Source organism: Colossoma macropomum, unplaced genomic scaffold (genome assembly GCF_904425465.1).
Source record: "Colossoma macropomum unplaced genomic scaffold, Colossoma_macropomum, whole genome shotgun sequence".
NCBI lineage: Eukaryota > Metazoa > Chordata > Actinopteri > Characiformes > Serrasalmidae > Colossoma > Colossoma macropomum.
Window position 1 is genome coordinate 6,718,981 of NW_023494799.1, and position 25,919 is coordinate 6,744,899.

The 25,919-nt window shown below is 39.9% G+C and overlaps 1 protein-coding gene across 2 annotated transcripts; it reads left to right on the plus strand.

The window, feature by feature from the left end:
- Window positions 1-482: 482 nt before the first annotated feature.
- On the plus strand, window positions 483-25,485 carry dph5 (diphthamide biosynthesis 5). Of its 2 annotated transcripts, XR_005008116.1 has the most exons (8): window positions 483-894; window positions 3,098-3,222; window positions 10,981-11,089; window positions 15,799-15,919; window positions 19,409-19,448; window positions 22,357-22,460; window positions 24,704-25,117; window positions 25,343-25,485. XR_005008116.1 is itself a non-coding variant. In XM_036586324.1 (7 exons), the coding sequence occupies exons 1-7, from the start codon at window positions 760-762 to the stop codon at window positions 24,934-24,936; spliced, it is 867 nt and encodes a 288-aa protein (XP_036442217.1). In that variant the 5' UTR covers window positions 483-759; the 3' UTR covers window positions 24,937-25,485. The 2 variants fall into 2 exon arrangements, 1 of the variants encoding a protein (XP_036442217.1); XM_036586324.1 differs by having other exon boundaries at window positions 24,704-25,485.
- Window positions 25,486-25,919: the final 434 nt, after the last annotated feature.

A 25,919-nucleotide genomic window follows, 5' to 3' on the forward strand; every position in this document is an offset into this window, starting at 1 on the left:
GTACTGTAGTGGTGTCAGTGAATTCATGCAGTTTAGAGGCAGTGATTGTAAGACTAACTGTCTCTAGAGGTTGACACCAAAAAGCAGGCTGAATACCAAAGTCTACTGGACTTTTAGTGCTCTGTTTGAGTGGAGAAGTCTTTATTCCATGCCTTATATGATGCACTAATATGCTATTCAGAAGATATTACCGTTATTATTGTTATTGTATTTACTGTTGAAGTGTGGGAGAAACAATAAGAAGTGTTGTAGGCTACACGTGACAATAAAGGGCAGACTTTGTGCTTAAGTAGTTCAGTGTAAATAGTGTACACACTAGTTCTGTAGTTAACACACTAAATAGCTATATTTTTGCACGTGTGTCCTGTACAAGTCAGCAAAAACAGCACGGAATCCAGTCCTGTTTAAGTCAGGGTCTAAGTGTGTAGTGTGTAGTGTGCAGCGCATGGATTAGAACGCGCCCAACGGAAAGTGTCGTAAAACGAGGACTGTTTTACTGCAAGTCGAGTGCCGGTTGCTCCTGCAAAGAAACACGTGAGAAACCGAGTGGAAATCGGGAATAGATTTATGCGGTTGTGAAAGTTTTGCAGACTGTTTTAGAGGTTCTGGAGACTCTGTCTGTCTCTGGGAGCGTCTGATGGAACAGCAGAGCTGTAGTTTCCATACGCGGAACAATAATAAGCAGTCAGTCTGTTAGCATTAGCGTTAAAGCTCGTATAAGGCAGCTGGAGTGAACAGCTGCTCTGATTCAACTCAGCAATGCTGTATTTCATCGGTCTTGGTCTCGGTGATGCGAGAGACATCACGGTGAAAGGATTAGAAGTGATCAGAGGATGTAGTCGGGTTTATTTGGAAGCCTACACCTCCATCCTGACTGTGGGGAAAGAAGCTCTGGTGGGTAAACACACCTGCAACCTGCATGAGAGAAGACCAGTACTGTACAATGAACGCTTGAGCAACAATGACACAAGATGCAAGTTGTACCACAACTGTGGACTTTTTGGTTTAGCTAAGTTAGCTTCGTATTCGCCACCTTCCAGTTCGAATTTTCTCGTTCCACCTTAAATAGTGCAGCAGTAACTGTTGCACCTTTTAAGGTGGAACGGGAAAATTCGAACAAGAAGCTGGCGAAGTCTCGTAGCTATACACCGATCAGGCATATCATTATGACCACCTACCTGTTTCTACGCTCACTGTCCATTTTATCAGCTCCACTTACTATATAGGTGCACTTTGTAGTTCTACAGTTACAGACTGTAGTCCATCTGTTTCTCTGCATGCTTTGTTAGCCCCCTTTTACCCTGTTCTTCAATGGTCAGGCCCCCTATGGACCCTCACAGAGCAGGTACTGTCTGGGTGGTGGATCATTCTCAGCACTGCAGTAACACTGACGTGGTGGTGGTGTGTTGGTGTGTGTTGTGCTGGTCTGAGTGGATCAGACACAGCAGTACTGCTGGAGTTTAAACACCTCAGTGTCACTGCTGGACTGAGAATAGTCCACCAACCAAAAATATTCAGCCAACAGCGTCCTGTGGGCAGTGTCCACTGATGAAGGACTAGAGGATGACCAACACAAACTGTGCAGCAGCAGATGAGCTATCGTCTCTGACTTTACATCTACAGGGTGGACTGACAAGGTAGGAGTGTCTAATAGAGTGGACAGTGAGTGGACACAGTGTTTAAAAACTCCAGCAGCACTGCTGTGTCTGATCCACTCGTACCAGCGCAGCACACACTAACACACCACCACCATGTCAGTGTTACTGCAGTGCTGAGAATGATCCACCACCCAAATAGTACCTGCTCTGTGAGGGTCCATGGGGGTCCTGACCACTGAAGAACAGGGTAAAAGGGTGCTAACAAATGTCAAATACTTAATGTCAATTTCTCACTTGAAGTCCACTTATGACTATTATTGTTATAATTCATTTTATATGACCATTTACTGACCTCTCTTTACCCCTTAGAATAGAACGGGTGGTTTTATTTTAGTGCCTTTAAAGGGCCCATAATCCTTATCATTTATTTTTGTACTCTGCGATCCACTGATAATGTCTGTATTTTTCATTTTTAATGAAAAAAGTCATAATTCAGTTTTACATCACCATTGCTCATCATCTCCTTATCTCTTAGAATCCAACACTGTTTCTATTACTTTTCAGGTTATATGTGTAAATGGTCTCTGTTCTGATTGGGTGCCCTTTATTGTGCCTGCCTCAGTAATCAATCCAGGTTGAAACACTACTTATAACTTAAGCGTGAATGGGCGGGGCTAAACTGCTGTAGACTGAATAGGCAAATTTACATCATTGCATTGTTTTCAATAAGGTTTTCAATAAAGATAGTCAATAATCATACATATTGTTTTGGTCTAAATAATGCAGATCTCTCTTTAGTCATTTCACATTAAGGGTGCATCACTGTGTTTTTAGCGAGGCACACTGACCGTATGTAGCAATATGCGCTATATGTCCAAAAGTTTGCAGACGCCTGCTCATCCAGCGTTCCTCTTGAAATCAAGGATGTTAATGTGGAATTTGTCCCCCTTTGCTGTAGTAACAGCCTCTACCCTTCTTGGAAGGCTTTACGCCAGATTTTGGAACATTGCTGTGAGGATCTGATTGCATTCAGCCACAAAAGCGTTAGTGAGATCAGGTACTGATGTTGGATGATCAGTTCTGGCACTCCAGCTCACCCCACAGGACTCACTCACCATCACTCCAGAGCAGCAGTTCCACTGCTCCACAGCCCAATGCTGGGGGCTTTATACCCCTCTAGCCCACGCTAGATGTTGGACATTGTAACCTTAGGTTCATGTGCAGCTGCTCCAGAGCTCTATTAGTCAGTGCTTTTCTATGGGAATTGTACAAGCTGTGTGAACACTTGTAACCAGCAATGGGTGACCTTAAAGGAGGTTATTGCTAATTATAAGGGCTGTCTTAAAAATTTTGGACATATAGTGTACATGCAATATTCTCAAAATTGTGCAGGCTTGGTATTTATGATGATTTTAACAATTAATAAAGACTTACTAGAATCATACTGATAAACAGTGACGTACTTACTGTCTGACTGTGTGCTGTGTGTATCTGTTCAGGAGGAGTATTATGGCCGTGAGCTGTTGCTGGCAGACAGAGACATGGTAGAGCAGGAGGCAGATGAGATACTGAAGGGGGCTGATGTCAGTGATGTTGCTTTCCTGGTGGTGGGGGATCCATTTGGGTGAGTGTGATAGAGCTAACTTGTGCAGTGGGCCATTGCTGTTACCTCTCAGCTGCTTCAGCTATATTGGACTCCAGATGAGGCCTAATGATTTCTGTAATTGTTAGTTCATTTTAATTTATCAGAATCATGCTTGTGATACAAAGTCATCATGTTGCATTTAAACACATTGTAGTAATACTCTTATTTCATTTTTCATTTTTGGTTGGAAACAAAGGCTTAAAATCCTGAAGCGTCCAGTGGAAAATTGTCCAATTAGATTTTTTTGCCAGAGGTGTCTTGGTAGATACAGCCAAGCAAGCTCTGCCATTGTTTCAACTTTCAGGAGCTGGACTGAAGCTATAATAACCGATAGAATTAGGAAGTGACAGTGGAATCAATTAATCAATAACGTTTTGATTTTCAGTGGGTGGGAAAGATTCTGTGAGAAAATTTTCTTTCTTCTATTTACTTATTTTTTTAAAATCTTTATTAATTTGAGGCTCTTCATAATCATTTGGGTCATCATCATCATATCGGGATCAGCAGGTAATTGCTTAAAAAAATATACTCTGAAAACCCCTCAGGGCCCTTTAGACCTTCAGAGAAGGCTTAATAATTTCTGTGAAAAAAGTCTGAAAGTGTTGTTGGAATTCTTTTATTTCATTAAGCTTTGCTTGGAGACAAAAGGGTAAAATTCTTGAAATTGCCAACAGAAAAACTATCCTATCAGGATTTCTTTTCTCTGTGGTATCTGGGTAGATACAGCCCGTTGAGCTCTCCCATTGGTGAGCACTTCAGCAGCTAGACTGAAGGCCATGTGTCTGATTAATCACTAACCTAATTATCCTAATGTCAGTGGAATTAACCGATCACACTCTGATTTGAAAGGGGTGGTGTTTTTTAAAAAAAAGTCACTTTAGGCCTTCTACAGGTTCTAGATATGTCACTGACTGAAAACAAGCTGTTGTCTAACCAGGTTAGGAATGGAAAACAGTGCTGGCAGCTCTATGCTGACAGAGTCACTGCAAAACTGCTACTTTCAAGGTCAAATATATGTCAGTCTTTTACAAGCTAAATAAAAAAAAACATAATTTACATCCTTCAGATGTCCATATTTAATCTAGAATGGCCAGAAAATGTTTATATGCACCAGCGTTAGCTTAGTGCTGACACACAATTAGAAATCCCATAGGAGTGCTAGCAGAAATGAGCATCGTCACAGAGGTGTTTTTGTCCCGTATTTCGACCACATTTTGTCGTTTATGGCTCAAACTGAACGCCCTACTATCAGAATCACTGTTCTGCACTGAATTACGTCAATGCTATGTTTGCTGTGTGCATTATATTGTTTTGAAGGAACAAAAACTTTTACAATACTGTGTCAGTTTCCCTTTTGGTTTAATTTAAAGAGATGAAAGACCAAAATAGCCCAATCAACACAGCAGCACTGCGGAAGCCCAGCTTCATTAACTTTATTAATGCTAACTCAAACATCATCTTTCATCTGATACCGTGGTACATCAGAACTTCATCAGATTTCTTCTTTCAGCGAGATGCTAAAATGACATCAGCGTGTGATGTTTCTTCCACTGGCAGGCAGCGTGTGCAGGTTCTCTGTTCTCGTCTTCTCCACACTATTGATTTTTTCAGCCTTCACTGCAGGAAAATGCTAGCAGGGGTCTCACCCAGAGCCTTGAGATACTCTGTACGGTAGTAAAAAGTGAGAGACATGATTTTTCTTTTTTTTTAGCTTTTTAGTTAAAACATTACAGTTTTTTTCATGAGATATATAAATTAAACCTCTTATGCTCGTGGGTATATTTTGGTTTGTCCATCTGAATTTACATGACCAAATCATAAGGCAAAGTATTCAGTAACTGCATGAAATAAATGTAAATGTTTATTTTATTTATTTACTCATTTTTTGTGAAAGTTCCACTCAAATGAACAGAACATGTGTTTTATGATCACACACATTACTATATGCTTACAATTTACTGCTGAAAGCCAAAAATCTTAGACGCTCTTTGTATTATTTTATAAAAATAATTTTTACAGAGCAGATCACTGAAGAGACGCCATCTGTTTATAGTTTATAGCCCAGATTTGTGGAAAAATGGGTCGACTTTCAGTAGACAAAAAAAAATTGTTCAGCTTCTTTCATTATAAAGTTTAAAACTACATTACCCATCTATTTGACTGGAAAGAAGACAGTTACAGCTCTCATACGACCCCCACCTTTAGAATGTAGCCTATGAAATATGAAAGTTATGAAGAATACGACCGGCGGTTCCAAGGAGTTTAAAAGGTTAATATAATGTAATATAATCATGGTTTTCTGTCTGTGCAGATGTGAAAGTATTTTCTTGTTCTTAGTGAGATTGAGTGACAGATTGTTGGGAAGTCTTGAAGCACAGTCGCTGCACAGGCCTTCCTTGACCCCAATTACTGATTTTAGCATCTGAACTTTAGCTTTCCTACTCATCTTGTGAGCAGGGAATTGCCCTGCCCACAAAATGAGATGAGGTTCTTTGTAACCACACTGCCTCACATACGTTCTATTTGTGGAACATTCATGCCATATCAAATGAAATCAGCAAGAGCACCAGCATATTATACAATACGTTTTTTTCTGTCTTTGTTCTTATTCAGTTACATTGCTGAAATTAACACCTTGTTCTAAAGCTGTTTTGGTCTAAAATAAAATGTTACATCTAAAAAGTGAGAAGTCTGAGCAACAGTAAAGCAGTTCAGGAGCTCAACCAACAGAGCAGTAGAGGTCTGTTACAGAAAATGGGTTTTGGGCCAGATTCTGGCTGTTCTTTCACAAACCTCTTCATGTTCCTCAGTAGCTACTTGCCAGAAACAAATATCAGTGTCATAATAAAGGGCCCATATCTCAGAAAACCAAATTTGATGTAGCATTTAAAGTGTTCAAGTTTTAAGTTGTATCCCAGTTCATACAGACCATATATAGAAACTAAGCTGCAGAAAAAGTTCACTTTGAATTTACTGCTTCTGTAAAGTTGCAAAACCCAAAACATTTACATCTGTCCGCCTGTTCAGCCTACAGAGTTTAGCCCCGTCCAGTCACACTGAATTTGTACGCTGTGTTTCAGCCTGGACTGCTTTTTGAATGAGACACAGTGCAAGGTAGCCAATCAGAACAGAGATCATTTACATATATCTGTCATGAAGGCACAATAACAAGAACAGCCTGTTTAATTCTAAGGGATTAAAAAGTTGGAAAATGGTTATGAAAAAAATGGATTCGGACTGTTTTTGGTACATAAAACTACACAAATGTCATAAACGGACGTCAGGGGAAAAGAATAAAACACAAGACCGTATACAGTTTGGGTAATCAGTGCCGGCCCCAGCACAAGCTCTGCTTTCAGATCAGTGTGTAGACTTTGTTTGGTTTGTTTTCTGTCAGTACACTCGAACCCTTAACCTGTAAAACAGTGTCTGCAGTAATGCATCTCTCGTAGTGCATGTGAGCGGCGTTAGGTCAGGTTTGGGTTTCAGATTTAGCAGTGCCAGTCAGGCCTGGTCAGGATTGGCCTCAGAATCACAGGTATGGGTTCAGGCTTCGAACAAAAGCCCCACTATCTCTGCTTTCTCAGTCACATCTTTGACAAGGCACTCACGGTTTGGAGTAGAAGTAGAACACAAAACTTGCACGTTTTCCTGTTCTGTTAAAACATAAAAATGCCATTTAAGTTGTCGGTCTGTATATTTTCTATTTGCCTGTAATAAAATGTAACCGAGTGCTGGAGTACCAGAGCACATCCTTTGCACAAATCCATCAAAACCGTACATAAAAGATCATGGAATTAGTAAACCACCTTCCTATCAGAGAGTAGGGCTGCACGATAAATCGTACTTTCATTGTTATTGCGATATGAGTTTTCTGCTATAAACACATTGTTAGAGCAGCGATGACAGAACAGATCTTATTAGCTCATACAGGCAGCGCCAGAGAGACGTCATTACATAACCGGCCCAAACCGTTACAAGCCTGCTTCGTTGCACTGGGAATGAACCTGCTGAACCTGAACTGTTTGGCCAAACGACCAACTACAAAACACACACTGAGACCTTAAAATGATGCCTGTAACTCAGCTTTAATGGACATTCAACTCAAAACAGCTGCAGAAAAGGGGGAAACATGCAGCACACAGGCTGCTCAGGCTCTACTGAAGCTCGCTACCTTACACCCCCCAGAGTCCTTCAAAATAAGAGTCCCACACCAACTAAGAACACAGTGCCCAACTACACTCAACCAAAAGCAAGAACAATGAGTGCATTTACATGCACTTAATAATCCGATAGCTGCAGAAACCAGCCAATAAATTCACAGAAGATGACACGACATAAATGTAATGTAAAACTCATGTAACTGTAATGTAAAAAACATACATAGCAACATACATCATCTATAAGATAAAGAATATTTACATCCTTCAATTCGTCAAGCATGTAGTTGGTTTCATCATCACTCCAAAAGTGTTTTGCTGTGTCTCGCAGCAGCGTGGCTTGCTTATTTCCGGTACCGCTGTCTTTTTCCGCACATGAGCAGACTGAGAAATCCGAAAGAAATCAGAGTAAGAGTTTTCATACACTGAGAAATCTGATTACTGAGCTAAAATCCAGCTCTCTTGATCAGATTTCTTAATCGAATTTCTAGACCTTACTTTGATCTAAGAAATCAGAGTGTGCTGTTTACACACTCAATGTAATTTGTAAACTAAACACCCCACAATATTGAATAACGAAACAAAAAAATGAAATGAAACAAGAATATGTAATTGTTCTTGTGTGCGTGTATAAATATATATATATATAAATATATAAATTAAAAAAATATATATATATTTTTTTATATATATATATTTATATAAAAAAAATATATATAATGTTTACTTTTATGTGCAGAATAGTAAACAGTGCTTTTAGATTTTGATAGATTTTTAGATTTTGATTTTAGATTTTTTAGATTTTCTATTTTGCTATTTGTTTAAAGAGGGGTTTAAAGAGAGGTGAGTTAAATTTCTGTTTACACATCCCCCAAAAATGTGTGCACATTCAGCCAGACACACATTATTTTAATGGTCATTTATCACTTCTCATATCATGATATCCGACAGGTTTATCAAACATCGCATTTTACGTCAATATTGTGCAGCTCTATCAGGGAGTCTTGTGATATAAAGTTATCACAGTCATTTCCTGAGAACAAACTTCCACTCAGTTTTTCCCATCAGATGTTATTGAACAGTTTCCACCATAATTGCACCACATTTAAAAAGGCTGTTTTCCCTCATTTTCATTTTAGTGAAATCGCTTCCAGCTCATTTTAAGGTTTCGAGTTCCATCAAGGCTCATTAGAGTGCGTGCTTTGAGCGAATAGCTGCCATGCCTGCCCACCACAGTGCTGTCAGTGCAGCCCGCCACCATCAGCACACACTTTCCTCAGACCTGCGCTCAGATGGAAGACAAATAATGGAAATCATTCTGATTCTCTGAGTTCATGTGGTCAAGCGTGAACCCTGAAATGAGGTTTCGCCGTCTGCTTCAGGGCTTTGGTCATCAGTCTTTTGAGGACAGGAATATGACCTGATCGCTACGTAAACACGGAATGTTCTGGAAGGACGGACTGGTTGCAGCTCCTGTTCTGCTCACGCTACTTGAACTGAAGTGGTGGGGATGTGGGGGTCTGCTGAGTGTTTGGCTCAGCATTTTTCCTGCCCAAAAACCACACAAAGACTCATGGGGAGCTTTGCTTCTTATTTTCCGTCTCTGAAGAATGTTTGGGTTTAATAAAGTTTAATGATATATTTCGATACCAAGAGCTAAACATTTTGTCTCGTTTCTGTTTTGCATTATGAAGTCAAATTTGGAAAAAGTTCTTTTATAGTGAATCAAGAGGAAAATAATGTTTTTGTCTTTCTGTACGTTGACTAATTAGTGCTTGTATTTGTAGTCAGTGTTAGATTCAGATTATATTCCCATGGTTGTTTTAAAGTGTAATCTGTGTTCAGATTCAAAATATAATCATGTACAATATGAAAAAAAGAAGGAATAAAATTAAATCAGTTTTGATTGGCAGTGTTGTCAGCAGGTTACGGAAGTCTGGAGAGGCCATGAGCTGTCGCTGTTGTTGTTATATTTATATATCGAGTTAATTAACTTGTACTCTCAAGATGACAACTTTGTCTTGAGATCACAAGATAATGAACTCATTATCTCAAGACAACAACTTTTCTCTTGAGATAACAAAACTTATTTTAAGATAACTTTATCTTAAGATAACAAGATAATCAACTCATTATTTCAAGATAACAACTTTGTTATCTCAAGATAAAAAGATAACTCGTTAGATAACAACTTTCATTATCTCGATAACAAGATAATTAACTCGTTATCTCAAGATAACAATCCAGAAAATGACAACTACCTCATGGCCTCTCCGGACTTCCGTAGTAGGTGCTTTATATATTATATAATTTTACATTTACATTATTTTTCAAATTTAGTTTAAAATAGTTTTTCTCAATCGATAAAACCCTCCTAAGATCAGTGTTCTCCAAACTTAACACTGTCTAGACCATCTAGGCCTGTGTCCAGTGATGGTTAATTAAGTTACCATGGTAACAGCCCAAAGTGATGGTAAAAACCAGTTTATTGCCAGTGAAATTTATTCAGTTAATTTGTGCAAAGAATAGGGGTGATTATACATATGATTTGACATCCTATAATAATACCTAATTTATTTTACCTAACGTAGATTAGAATGTTTTAGAAATGGAGCTGCGCTGGTTAAACGTGTCTCAGCTCTCGTTCGTCAGGTGAAATGGGCCTTTATAATTTTGCACAGCTCTTTGATTTCACATACATTGCAAGTTATTTTCGCCATTTTTTCTAAACACTGCACACTAAACTCTCAAAACCAGGTGTCGGTGCAGTTACACATACAGATAAACCCTTGATATGAAAATCTAAATCTACCTTCTAATTGTTTGCCCACAGATCACAGTAATGTATGTGCCATTTTTCCAAACACAACAAACTAAATTCTGCATATAAAGTTGGAAACTCACCTAAATTTACCATGTTTTCCTATTCAGATAACATTCAGAACCACACTAATGTTAGCTGGGTTAATAATTCACACAACAAAACAATTGGAGTTACTTTGAATTACTAAACTGATCACACGTGTCAGCGCTTTCTGAATATGTAAACAGGGTCCACTGAGAGCTCTGGAGTTCTGCGTATTCTGCACAATGCCAGAGTTTCATTTTACTTATTCAAAGCAAACATCTGATATCAAAACTGGCCATATTGTACAGTGATCCAGACACACGCTGCACCTTTAAAAACCTCACCATTTCTTTCTAATGCATAACCCTAACATACATGAGTAAGTACTGCATGATATATACATGTTTTCAGCCGTCCAGATGACAATAAAATTTCTCAGTTTCAACATTTGGTATGTCGTACTATTCACTTAAATATAGGGTTTACATGATTTTGCGCATCATTGCATTGGATTTTTATTTACATTTTGCACAGCGTCGCAACTTTTTTGGAAACGGGGTTCCATTTGCAAATCTGGTTAAGTTTCCCTCAAGAATTATTTGCATTGGCCGTTCTATTCTATATGGAGCTGTTCCAGTCATCAGCTTAAACCACTCCTTGACCCTTAGTCCATGTACATAAATGAGGACTTTACTTTTGATTACTTTTTGCTGTCTGTCTCTCCATCAGAGCAACAACCCACAGTGACTTGGTCTTGAGAGCAGTGAATGCTGGGATACAGTATCGGGTCATCCATAACGCCTCCATCCTGAACGCAGTGGGCTGCTGTGGACTTCAGGTAGGCCTTCATTAAGACCCTAATCACAAGTATGAGGATAACATTGAAGTTTTCTCCATCCTGAAGATGTAAAGCTTGAAGTTCAGTTACATTTATGCAGCATTAAAATCTGGTGTATTACCATCATTTTCAGACTCTGCATCATTGAAACTTGCTTAGATTTCTCAGGATGTATGTGTTCAAATATAGAGTGAGAGTCCTGCATAACAGGAAGTGGCGTTCTCAGCATGAATGACCAGCAGCTCCTTCGTTTCTCGGTCCTGTTCAGAATACGTTCCTGCAACTTCTCCTGCACGAAAACCGAAAACCTGCCTGAAAAAGGAGAAAATAACACTTCGGAGTTTTGACTCTTGCTCTTGTTCATACTTAACCTGTTCCTGTAAAATTACCATTAAATTTACCTTTGTAAAACTGTGAAAGGTAATTGGTGAATGGTAATTAGTTATTGAATTGGTAATTAATAGTTGAAATCCTGGAAATATTAACTTGGCAGTCGCCTGCCACAAGACCTAGTACAGTTCTTGTGAAGTTATAGGGAGGGCTAATTATTTAACAGAAGCCAGTCCATTTCTAAAATTCAAAAGTTTCTTCCGTTTACACTGTCCAGCAGTTTTACTTTGTTGTTTTATTTTTTATTATTATTTTTTTTTTTTGCAGGTAACAAACCTCTTATTTTCAATACCACAAAATATACAACGGGAGGTCACTAACTGGAATGATTCCAAAATGAAGGAGCTGCATAAAGTTGCATCAGAGTTACATAAAGGAGAGTTTAGTCCACTTTTAATGGCATTCAAACTAGTCTGTGTATGATTCATGAAACTTTCGTACGGTGTGGTGCGTTTTAAGCGCAAATGATGCATCAGCTTCGGTGCGTGAAAACAAGCACCAGCCTAGCAGCACCTCGTTTATATATCATTTACACAAAGCACACAGAGGGAGCTAATAAAACGACTGCATTCAACAGCTTCTCTGCCAATGACTCTGCTCGTAGGTGGAGTTTGAGGTCATGCAGTGAGTGCACTGCTTCCCCTACTGACCAAACTTACAATTACGGCAAATGAAATATAAAATAAACGAAACATCTTTTTGTAAGTCAGTAAAAACAACACATATAACTGCTGTATTATTGTTGTGGTTATTCTACGTATATATTGCTGTGCACAGATTATTAATACTGTTGTTATCTTGTATTTTGAGTCTTATCATTGGCATTATAGATGATATTGATAATAGATATGGTTAACCCCAAATCAAGTGTTTTTTGGGGGGTGTTAAACTATTATACACAAATTTACACCCACTTTTACCAGACATGAGTGTACAGAGATGCCTAAGATGAAGCTGATGAAAAACAAAACTGTGGGTGAAATTTGCATGACCTCATTTTATGATCAGATTTGACTGTGTGGAACTTTGATGAATAATGTCTCTGTTTTTAAATGTACAAACACCATAAGTGAGCCATCAGGCACTGTTCCTCTGCTGAAAGGGATCAAAAGGCAGCCTCACCTCTGTGAGAGTGGCTTGCAGGCGGAGCGTGAATGTGTATGAATGGAGAAAGAAGCGTAGCTGCATGCAGTCCCAGAGCGTAGGGCGAGTCCATCAATAAGAGCTCCGTGTATTGAGCTGTCAGAGCAGTATTGTGCACACTGAGGCCCAGCTGCTCCCACATGCAACTCTGCCTCCGGCCAGTGGCTCTGCACGCTTGGGCTTTTACAGAGTGCCACTTACTGCTGACCTGAGAGCTGCTTTGTTGTTACAGTTCGCAGATTTTTTGCAGTAGAAACTGAACCTAGAGCAGCACAACAGGCCTTCTGCTTCCTAAAAGTGCCACCGGCTCACTTGGCCTCTTTGGGATTAACTGGGTTAGTGTTAGCCTAGCAGGGCCATCAGTACGCCTCTCCTGGATGCTAATTGGAGGCGATCTGCTGCGATCCCCAATACAAAGCACGGCCGGCAAGCAATAACAGAACGGCAGGTCTTTGCTTTTCTAATTAAAGGACGTCTGTACCCAGAGGGGCTTCTTTCAAATGAGCTTGCGTCTCCTTCAGCTCTTGCAAGTATGTGTTGCTTCTGCTTGTCTCTCCAACCCAGCATCTGTTGCTGGTTAGAAGTGTTTTGTCATACATTAATTAATTAATTAATTTCTATATGGGGACAAATTTATTGCATAGCATTATATAATTCTGCTGCGTGAATTCAAGGCGAATGTTTCTGCATAACTTGGATTAAGATGTAAACAAAATATTTCAGAGTGGTTTGATGTGAAATGCACCACTGCGGAGTCAGAATCTGCTCACAGTTTTGGTGATAGGAACCAGACATCTGAAGAGCTTAATGCCTCTAAACCAGGGTTGCACAACTCTAGTCCTGGGCGAGGACCAATGTCCAGCTGTTTGGTGATTTACCTGCTCCAACACACCTGATTACACTCATCTTTTGATTGCCAGGTTAAGTGGGGGTGATTGAGAAGGCAGACACAGCACGGCTTCAACGCTAACTAGGCCAGCTACTCTAGCTGATGTTAGCTAAGTCCAGAAACAGTGAAATAGATTTCTATTTCTATTTTAGTATAAAATGAACTTTTTAAAAGCTGAGAGGTGCATAAACAGCATTGTAATGCAAAATAGTCCCCAAAGCAAACCTGTCGTCACTGTCCAATGAAAAACATGCATCTCGAATTTTTGCAATTCTGCATCATTTGAGCTCAGCTGTCCTTTACATTGTGTGAAAATTTCATGATGATTGGACCAATAGAAATGCTCCAGAATTGCTTAGAATAAAACCTCTTTCCATTAACTTGCATTGAAAGTAAAGAACGTTTTTACCTTCTCCTGTAAAGTTATTATTTTGGAGATACTTGTTTTTCTTTGGACAGCAATGATATATTTGTCAGATTTACTGCTATTTTACTATCATCAACATAACATAGAAAACTCAGAAGGCACATGTAGGTTCAGTGGTCACTTTGGATAGTTAATTAAATGGCTATATTTGCATTGTAGACATTGTGACCCCTGGTTCTTATCAACACCACTGTAAAGAAATCAGAGTCGACAAGCTTCTCTGCAATCAGCCATTTCACATCAAATCAATCTTCAACTAGTGATGGGCACTATGGCAATATTTCTGATTATCATAAATTATATCGCATTAGCCTGTCCAGAGTGTTTTCTGCCTTCCACCCAATGAGCACTGGGTTAGGCTCCAGCACCCCCTGTGACCCAGAAGGATAAGCATCTTAGATAATCTGTGTGTATGTATATGTCAGACTATATCATACTATATAGCATAACGTGGTTATCGTCAGTAATGAAAGAACATGGAACATTTTTCATAATTATTCCAGTGTAATTGGATTTCGTTCAGTGCAGTGTGTGAAATTTTGAATAAAAATCGTTGTGTTTATAGTTTGTATTTTTGTATTGTATTGTATTTACAGTTTTACTGTTCCGACTTTTCAAACCCACCACTCATCTGAACGATTCAGGAAAATTGGTGGAATTCCTTTTTAATGCCTTTTCATGGCTGTATAAGCCTCCGCTGCACAGAGTCGATCAGATAAACGGTAGCTGCTAGCAGATGAGTGTGGTGTTGTTGTTGTGTCAGCTGTATGGAGGCAAGCCGTCGGCTCTGGAGCTCCAAACACGGACTCTGCTCTAGAGCTGCGAGTGATGTCATACTCGGTGAATAACAGGAAGCACCTTGTTTGAGGCGTGTTGTGTTACCGATCTGCTGCAGCAATCAGAGTCTGCTAAACATGCACCTGAACTGCAGCGCATTACAGACACTGAACAATGACCGCACCGCAGCTCAGGGACAGTTAGAGATGCACTCGTATCACTTTTTTTCACAGCTGATACCAGCACCAATACTGAAACCAGTCACGCAGCACTGATACTAGTGTCGGGTTTAACTTCCTGCAGGTATTCATTCACTGCTAGTGCTGGTATCAGTATCATTACACCTCAGCTGACTGTGACGTTTCAAAGCTTTAATAGACCCTACAGAGGTGTTTGAATCTCACTAGAGCAAAAGCAAGCCTGAATCAGTTCTGTTACAACAAAAGGAAATTAACAAAAATATCTTTCGTTTTAATTGTTATAACTGATGCTTTGCAGTAATGAAGTTTACTTACATTCATACAGAAAAAAAACTAGATTTTAGACATTTTTCTGACAATTCTCAGCCGTTCGGTCACGTCTAACAAGACTGGATGTTTAGTTTGAATCGGTGTTTTGCTCTCAATCTGAAAAGCACTTCAGTTACTTCAAACAAAAATGTTTTGCTTTGTTGTTTTGCTAGAAATAAGCAGTAAAATTATTTTTACTGCTTAAATAAATTTCAGTAAATTTATTTACTGAAATAACCAGTAAAATTATAGTAGTGTAAAGAAATAAGAATATATCACGACTGTTGGAACAAAACTTTATCTCCAAAATGTTAATTTTACAGCAGAAAAACAAACACTTTCTTATTTTATAGTGTAAGTTAATGTGTAGAAAAATAAATAAATAAAAAAAAATTCCAAGTAATTTCTTTGTCCATTCATTGTGAAATGTCCACACAGCGTAAAGCGCAGTTTCTGTTTATAAATTATATTAAAAAACAAATAATGACAAAAATGGAAATATGACAGTTTGTCCCAATACTGACAGTGTGTTTTGTTTGAATTGTTTTAATTAATATAATTAATATTTTGCTAGCTGTACAACTTTGGCGAGACTGTGTCCATTGTGTTCTGGACCGACAACTGGAAACCAGAGAGCTTCTACGATAAGATCAAGAGGAACAGAGATATGGGCATGCACACGCTGTGTCTACTGGGTGCGTATGTCTTTACTCCACTACACGTGCATATCGTCACTACTGTAACAAAATCTTGAATGTTTGAAATCATAACTTTATAGGAGAATAACTTTCTAAACTTCGCTAATGTACATTTTATTCCAAGTAATTCTGGTCAGTTTTTAAAGAAATGTTCAATTTAGGGGGCAAATGAAAAAAAAAAGAGATTTTATGACGTTTTATTATGACAACGTTGCTATTCACAAAGAGCGTACGCTCAAAATAAAACATAAAGATGGAGTCATAAACATTCACACGTGGCCCGTCTCTCCGGTGGGTCCCTTGGCTCTCATATTCCTCCAGACCTCTGCAGCGTCTGCGCCAATCACCCTGGCAATGAACATGTCAAAGCCAGACGCCACTCTGGGGACACAGCAGCCCCTCGTGCTCTGCTGGTTCCCCCCAGATCTGCAAACAGGCATTTCCCTTGCTCGGCGTCCCCGGGGTGCACATTAAAGCGGCCTAATTCAGACACACAAAGGGGCGAAAGAGCAAGTGTGTCTCTCTGGCAGAGTTCGGTACCTGGGGGAGGCAGATGGTCTGCAGGGGGGGATGATGATTTAGGTTTATTGGTGTGTGGTGAAGATTTAGCTTTCCCAACACATACAACCCCCCAGACACAGACTCAAATGGATGTGGCCATTGAAAGTGAACATCATTTGTGCAAACTTGTCACGTTTCAGCAAAATTTGCTGTTTTGACTCAATATGAATATGACTTTCATGTGCATTCTGTAGGCCAGGGTGTGTAATGTTATACACAAAGGGCTGGTGTGGCTGCAGGTTTTCATTCCAAACAAGCAGCAGGTTTTGTTTTCAGTTTGTTAGCCAGCTTCATTAGAAAAGTGTTATGTATGTGGATGTCCAGAATTGGGCCCAATCCCATTTCACCTCTTGTCCCTACCACTTAGCCCTTAGGCCTCTTGTTCACACCTAGGCGGTAGGGTGTCCTGATTTGTGTTGAGATAGAGGGGTAGGGCGAAGTGTTAGGGCTACATGGCCTTCCAAACAGAGGTTTTTCAGAGACTCCAAACAGTGTTATGAGAAAAAAAGAAAAACTGACAAAATGTCGCGGCAAGAGAGCAAAGAAATGTATTTTCTTCGTTAAAAAAATTATGGTGACCATTTCTTAGTTTAATGTCGTTTCATTGTATTAAGGTCCTTTTTTCATAACAAGCATAAAATCGCTAATAGCATGCTAATGTCTCGGTAGCTAGCTAGCTAAATTTTCCATTCCACCTTAAATAGTCCAGCAGTGCTGACAGCAGAATGTCCTAAATGTAACTAAAGTCCAGCAGTGAGGAGCTGAACTTTACCCTCCTCTGCTGTCACTGCAGACTGGCAGGGTCGCCTACAGAGCAGCGCTGGTAGCTGTTAATGAAGTAATGCTCTTTTTATTTGAGGGTCCCATTTCATAGAGGAAGATTTCAACCACTACACCATGTAACTCAGTTCCAAGGGGTAAGGTGACACTTGAAAACAAGGGGTAGGGGTGAAAATAAGAAACGGGATTGGGCTTTTGATTTGTATCTTGCTTTGTTAATTCTGTATCTTTCTTTCTGTCTAAACTTTAGATATAGACAGCTATACAGACCTCGTGTCATTATTTCAGGCAGGTGTATTAGATGGGCGTGTTGTCTCAGTGCTTTCTTAGTGGGTGTATAGAATACATTTCCATATCACGTAGGCTACACCTCTGGTCTGCCCTTAGCGGCTGATGGGGAAGGGTCCCAGGTGCAGCCCAGCTGAGGAGGGATAGTCTGGGTCGGGTGGGGGTGGGTGGTCAGAGAGAGCACATGAGTAGCGTTATGGACCTCATTATTCAACTGCAAGCGTAGAGGCGGAGATTAAATGCTTCACCTCCCAGCCTGCAAGTGCACTCATCAAACATAATAAAGCATCACAGACCAGATACCTCTCACTGATTGGTCCATCCGCCATTACCTTTACTAACAAGAGAGAGACCGTTCATCAAACTGACACAGATTACCATATGCAATCACGAGAGGTTCTTAGTGTAACCACTGAGATCACTAAATCAACCATATTTGTTGATGTGGGGAGCGATTTTCTCCTCACAGGCCAAATATGATGAATGTATTCACGTTTTGTTTGACAGTTCAGTTTGTAGATCTTCACAGGGCTTTGTTCTTAGTGATGCACCGAAATCAAGATTCCTGCTCGAAACCGAAACCCACAAACCAAAAGAGTGTTTTTTTTATTTTTTTGGGATTTATTATTATTTATTATTATTAGTTTTATTTATGCTTTTAGCTGACAGTGACAGTTCTAATGAAATAAACTTTATGTAGTTATTAAAATGTATAGGCAAAACATGGAAAAAAATAAAACATTAAATGTGCCATAACTTCTGCATGGGCCACATTTTATGTTGTATTTATTTTCCAGTATATTAGATTAATCAAATAAACAGTAATTGTGCATTAAAATGTGCAGAAGTGTGTCTCAGTAGAGGATGTGTTCACTTACTTTCAGTTAGAAAAACAGTAAAACATGCCATTAAACCAGGGGCGTTCACATATTTTGCACAATAAAACATATTTCTGATTTACTTTGGTTAATTGTGATGCTTTTTAAAAGTAAAGGGACATCTCAGAATAATAAGCCACTGTTGACCTACAAAAATACGTTTATATCTAAAAAGGTTTTATTTGAAAAATTTGGTGCACAAACATTGTTTAAACAATGCAATTGCATTTGGTGGCGAAAGTAATAGAATGTCCGTTCTCCACAATTCATGCGTGGATCAGACACAGCAGTGCTGCTAATGTTTTGAACACCTCAGTGTCACTGCTGGACTGAGAATAGTCCACCAACCAAAAATATCCAGCCTGTGGGCAGCGTCCTGTGACCACTGATGAAGGACTAGAGGATGACCAACACAAACTGTGCAGCAGCAGATGAGCTATCGTCTCTGACTTTACATCCACAAGGTGGGCCAACAAGGTAGGAGTGTCTAATAGAGTGGACAGTGAGTGGACACAGTGTTTAAAAACTCCAGCAGCACTGCTGTGTCTGATCCACTCGTACCAGCACAACACACACTAACACACCACCACCACGTCAGTGTTACTGCAGTGCTGAGAATGATCCACCACCCAAATAATACCTGCTCTGTGAGGGTCCATGGGGGGTCCTGACCACTGAAGAACAGGGTAAAAGGGGGCTAACAAAGTATCAGAGAAACAGATGGACTACAGTCTGTAACTGTAGAACTACAAAGTGCACCTATATAGTAAGTGGAGCTGATAAAATGACAGTGAGTGTAGAAACAGGGAGGTGGTTCTGATGAAGTGGCCTGTCGATGTAGATGTAGCGGTTTAATAAGAGCTTTGTGTCGTGCCTAACAACACGTCTTAACCATAGTGTAATCACTGTAACAGCCTCCTGTGGGTTACTTCTTTAATCCTGTATCTGCACTTCATGTCATATATTTCCTCTGTTTCAGATATCAAAGTCAAAGAGCAGTCCATGGAGAATCTAATGAGGTAAGAGCGTCATTTTATTTCGCTCAGCTGGGAGGGAATTGGGCTGTTCTGATTTATATCTTGTCTGTGGGAGTTGTCAGAGGAGGGCCTCCGAGTTTGAGGTTTATTGCAAACATCCACTTAACATACATTTATACGTGCTGTTGGCTGGAGCCCAGATGAGCTGAAAAAGGGCAAAGAAAGAAAAATGTGGCAGTTTGTTTGACTTGGATTCATGAACTACTATCACTGACACTTGGGCTGCTTCCAGAAACGCCATGTTATAATTTTCCTATCCAAGTACTTACAAAGAAAAATCCTAATTTATGGCGAAAGCTGAACACAGTCTCTTTGTGTCCTGCTTTCCCGTTTGACCCGTCATCTCGCCAGTGCCACATTTTACACACTTCTGATACCTCAGCACACGTGAACTGTATCCCAGCTTTCTGAAAGGTTGTTAACTCCTTGCTCACTCTGTGGTGACCTGTAATTATTGCTCCGATGGGCACACGCACTGTAATTTTATATCTCATTTCATCTGAGCCCGAGTGGGTTTTCATGTTCCGCCCCGTATGGTGGAAGGAGCGGAGCTTAAGTCCAAGACCGCGTTCCTCAACGAGAGAGGAAAGTGCCCTAATTTCTCCCAGATTTACTGGCGCAGTTGTGCCATTATTCGGAAATGGAATAAACACGTGCTCTCTGGGTTTTTGGTCAGAGTGAAATGCTTGTCGAGTGAGGTTCCTAACTTTTACTCTGCAGTGAGGAAGGGAAAAAATGTAAATCATGCCCCGTGTGTCCTTCACAGTCTAAAGACAGACATTCAGTTAATATCCAGACGGACCTGTAATTGATAGTCAGTGAATTTTTTTTTTTTACATTTGAATTTTTTCAAACTAAACTGTATTTAATTTCTTTTATTTCCTTGCTTTTCCTTTTATTTCTTCTCATTTAAACTTGACTACTTGAGGCTCTTCGTAAACATGTTGGTATCGGCAGACTTATTTAATCGTCTGTTTAATTTTCAAATCAGCATTGGGCAGATTTGACCAATTCTTCAAATATTGATAGCGGGGAACCCTCAGGGCCTTCAGGGCCTTCTGGGCCTTCTGCAGCAATACTCATTTCATTGAGTTTTGGTTGGAAACAAAAGGGTTACATTCTTGAAATGCCCAGCTGAAAATAGTCTTTTTTTTCTGTGGTTTCTAGGTAGATACAGCCAAGTGAGCTGTCCCATTGGTAGGACTGAGAAACGGGAAAATTCAAACAAGAAGCTGGCAAATGAGAAGCGACTTCAGCCATAAGTTTTGTGTTTAGAGTTTCTTGCTGCAGATTAACCTCTTATGCTCGTGGGTATATTTTGGTTAATCCATCTGAAATCGTAAGACAATTTTTTCAGTAACTGCATGAAATAAATGTAAATTTTTATTTTATTTATTTATTTTTTGTAAAAGCTCCCCTCAAATTAACAGAACGTGTTTTATGATCACACACATACTGCTATATACTTACAATTTACTGCTGAAAGCCAAAAATCTTAGATGCTATATAATATTGTACGCTATATAATATTTTATTTTATAAAAATAATGTTTACAGAGCAGATCACTGAAGAGACGCCATCTGTTTATAGTTTATAGCCCAGATTTGTGGAAAAATGGGTCGACTTTCAGTAGAAAAAAAAATTGTGAGTTCAGCTTCTTTTATTATAAGGGTTTAAAACTACATTACCCATCTATTTGACTGGAGAGAAGACAGTTACAGCTCTCATACGACCCCCACCTTTTGAATGTAGCTTATGAAATATGTAAGTTATGAAGAATATGACGAAGTGCGTTTTGGAACCACCGGTTCAGAAACCAGCTGAGTGCTTATAAACACAAATAAGTCTGTTCATTTCCAAATTATCGATATTCGTCTTAAATCTTTTTCTTTGTCGTTTTGTTAGCTACTATCTAGGCGAGATTGTTGTCTGTGTTGCTATGGTGACCAGCAGTCTGTGCGCCAACCTTCAGGGTTAAAGGGTGAATCAGCAGTTCTACATTAACTCCAGTGTTTAAGAGCATTTATTGTTAAACTGTGTTGAACGACCAGCAGAGCTTTATTTTACTGTAAAGGAGGATTATTTCATTTTTACCCACAAATCAAATTCTGCTGTGGAGCCGCAACAGGGAAGCAGAGGAGCCGCGTGTTGCTGACCCCTGAGCTTGGCCTTCTGGAAGTTTCAGATACACCACTGACTCTAAATATGAGCCATAGTCTAGCTGTTCATGGGAATCAGCGTTAGCTGACATACTACTAGAATCAGAAATGGGCACAAACCGAAATGAGCATCATCAGCGATTTTTATATTTTTTTTTCCCCACATTAGCAAACTGTAACATTTACAGCTTAAAATGAAGGCCTAGCTCAAAAAGTCACAGTTCGCCACTGAATATCAGTGACCTCTTTGTCCCCCAGGTGAGCGGAACATATAGGCGACATATCATCGCCTCTCTATTATTATAGTAACTTTTTATGAGACGTAAAAAATAGGTTTCATTAGGCTTAAAGTAATTTTGGACCATTTCTGTTGCTCCATTCATCGTAAAGTTGATTCAGGGTAAAAGGCAGCTACAAACTCAATGGCAAACAAACGAAAAAATGAAGTTGAAACGACAACAGTGAAACAATAAAACTGCAGGATGTGTTCACCATAATGCACAGTTAAGTCCTTCCCAGAGCTTAGTAGCATCTTAACAGCACTCAGGCGCTCAAGGAGCTTTCCTCATCATGCTCAAGCACTCCAGCATAATAACCCTTCTGTCTCATAAGCACATTCCATAAGGACAAGTGCAGTGACAAGTACAAGCAGTCCATTAGCAGGCCTTTTGTTTTCATCACCACTTTAAACTCTCTGGGTTTTGTCTGTGTCTCTGTCTCTTCTTTAAAGGGGTCGTAAGATTTACGAGCCGCCTAGGTTCATGACCGTGGCTCAGGCAGCCGAGCAGCTCCTGGAGATTGTGCAGAACCGCAGAGAGCAAGCAGAGGAACTGGGTGAGATATGGAAAGAAAATGTTTCTTCATGTGAAGAATCGAGCTGAATGTTTAAATGAGTTTATATGGTGTGATCTTTCATGTGATGTTATGTTCAGGGGTGTGAATCAGATCTCACAACGATTACATTAGATTCTTCGGAATACAGTTCAGTGCATCATGAAATCTGACCCCAGTGAATCACAGACGATAAAAACGTTTTTTTAGGTGCACAGCATGGAATTGGCTTGTAACTCACTCACTCACATTCAGCAGGCAGTAAATTCTCCACAGAGGGTGCCGTTAGCAGTCAGATTTCGATTCTTCTTTGGCATCGGTGATTTTTAGTAGTGATGTCAAAGTTAACACGTTAATGTAGTGTTATTTTTTAATGCTGTTAATACATTTTCCCAGTTTGACCCTTCAAACTGTCTGTAGTTCTACCCTGAAGCCCAGTTGCTCACAAGCTGTTGCTTTTCATATCTTTTAAAAAAGATCACAGAGTCTGAAGTAAGCAATCACACTGCTGATGCAGCAGTATAAGTAACAGACACTCCTACTATGTTGGTCCACCAAATGGCAGTAGCTCATCTGTTGCTGCAGTTTGTGTTGGTCATCCTGTAGTCCTTCATCAGTGGTCACAGAATGTTTCCCCACAGGACACTGTTGGCTGGATATTTTTAGTTAGACTATTCTCAGTCCAGCAGTGACTGAGAATAGTTTATGTGAGTGTGTGGGTGTGTGTATATATAGATATATATAATGTGTGTGTGTGTGTGTGTGTGTGTGTGTGTGTGTGTGTGTGTGTACACAGATCAGGCATAACATTATGACCACCTTGTTTCTACACTCATTGTCCATTTTATCAGCTCCACTTACTATATAGGTGCACTTTGTAGTTCTACAGTTACAGACTGTAGTCCATCTGTTTCTCTGAATACTTTGTTAGCCCCTTTTACCCTGTTCTTCAGTGGTCAGGACCCCCATGGACAGAGCAGGTATTTTTTGGGTGGTGGATCATTCTCAGCACTGCAGTAACACTGACGTGGTGGTGGTGTGTTAGTGTGTGTTGCGCTGGTACTCACTGTCTGGATATTTTTGGTTGGTGGACTATTCTCAGTCCAGCAGTGACACTGAGGTGTTTAAAAACTCCAGCAGCACTGCTGTGTCTGATCCACTCAGACCAGCACAACACGTCAGTGTTAATAGTACCTGCTCTGTGAGGGTCCATGGAGGTCCTGACCACTGAAGAACAGGGTAAAAGGGGGCTAACAAAGTATGCAGAGAAACAGATGGACTACAGTCTGTAACTGTAGAACTACAAAGTGCACCTATATAGTAAGTGGAGCTGATAAGATGGACAATGAGCGTAGAAACAAGGAGGTGGTCATAATGTTATGCCTGATCGGTGTATGTGTATATGTATGTATGCGCTACTGGTTGGAACATGTTTCCACTGTTGCATTCACTGGATGTCAGTGATGATAATTGGAAACACTGTTCAGGTTCATATGATGATGAAAATATTGTTATTGAATTATTGAAGGTAATAAACACATTTTTTGTCTGCTCACATAGCTACAGCAAAATGCACTGCTTTTACAGGGCCAGAGTTAAGCAGTTACAAATGTGATTAATCCAAATTAACTACACAAAATAATGCGATTTGTTGCAGTGGATTATTTTAATCATTTGACAGCCCTATTTTTAGCTTTGAAAATAGCCTGAGAATTTTGTTTTGACCAAAAATGAGAACACACTTTATTTAATCTTGTTAAAATCAATTATAAAGGATTATAACATTCCGAAATTAAAGCAGTTCAGTCAGCACCTTCCGATCAAAGCATGTCCCTATTTAGGTTTCTTAGACCTGATGAGTGACAGTAGGTGAAAATAGGGCTTTTCAGCTCAATCTGTCACATTTACCGCAGTGTTTTCCTCATTTGACTCACCTGATTTAGCTCATCAGGTCACTATAAAGCCCCTCATTAGCTGAATCAAGTTTAGTGCAGAGAAAACACAAAAAGGTGTCTTGTTCAGGGGCTGCAGAATAGGGATAAAGACTCCTGCTGTTATGCAACAGACACACACAGGTTCTGAGAGAACAGACCGGTGGCTGGGCCATCTGCCTCGGTCAGCACCGAGGGGCAATAAGAACAATATCTGTCAAGGACTGCATGAAAATCTGATTACATTTGATTGAAAGCGTTTGGTCATTTAATTCTAGATTAGCTTATTGGATTTGTGTGCTGCCTGTCCCGCAGCGATCACTGAGGAGACGGTGTGTGTGGGTCTGGCTCGGGTGGGAGCCGATGACCAGGCCATTCGAGCAGGGTCTCTACGAGAGATGGCTTCGTGTGACTTGGGAGGACCACTGCACTCCATGATCATCACTGGACACCTCCATCCACTCGAGCTGGACATGCTCAGGCTCTTCAGTGGCCCAGAGAGTCTAAATGGCCTGAAAATGACCGACAGCTCCACATACATCTCCTGAGAACCTCAGAAGAACCTGCAGGAACTTAGGGGAACATTGGGCTTCAGTGAATGGACACTCTGTGAGGAAAGCTGTCAGATCAGGTGATCTGTCTGATCTCCAGCACTGACAGAGTTTAAAGGAAACCACACAAATTAGATAATTGTTATTGCCGGTCAAACAAATCCATTCCAGTCCACCTTCCAAAGGAACGGCCAGGCCATGGTTCTGTTCATTATGGCGGTCAAGCTAAGGTCACTTAATTAGCTTTATGTGAGGCTTTGGTGCGTATCGTGTGTCAGAAAATGGCATAACAGAATTACAGAGGAGGAAACGGAAAAAATATAAGGAAAAAAAAATCATCTGGCTCAAATTTAGTGCCACTGAAAAGTGAAGCTCTCCTGTAATTTGAAGCTGTGCTTCTGAATAGGATTGGCTTTCAAAATGCAAATGCTTTAAACATGAATGTGAACATACAGCGTGTTTTTATGTCCCGAAAAACGGTCTTGTCAGCCTGAACAAGGCTTTGTCATGTTGCTTTGATCCCTCCAATAAAAGACATTCGTTTTATTACTGCTGGTTTTCCTGTAGTCCCAGTCCAACATGTGGATTGAGTTTCTGGACGTGCTTTAGTGGGTTTGCTGAGCTCTCGCTTCAGTTCATTTGTCTCTGTATAACATTTTCGACCAAAAAGAAGAGAAAGAGAGACCGTATTCTACTTTTGGCTCCTCCAAACACTCGCAGTTGTGGAATAACATGTTTAACGTATTTTGTATGATTTATAATGAACAGTTTGAGTGAATCCAGACAACCAGCACAGACCTTTTGTTTCCAGAACTTCAAGTTATTCAGGCTTGGCTGATTTCTGAAATAATGCTGCATTGGAAATACAGTTTAGCATTGGTATTTATTGTGATACCTGTCAGAATCAAGTACTGCACAATGTCAGACTTAATAATGACAGTTCTTCAGACTTCAGTTCATCTACTTACTTTAATACTTCA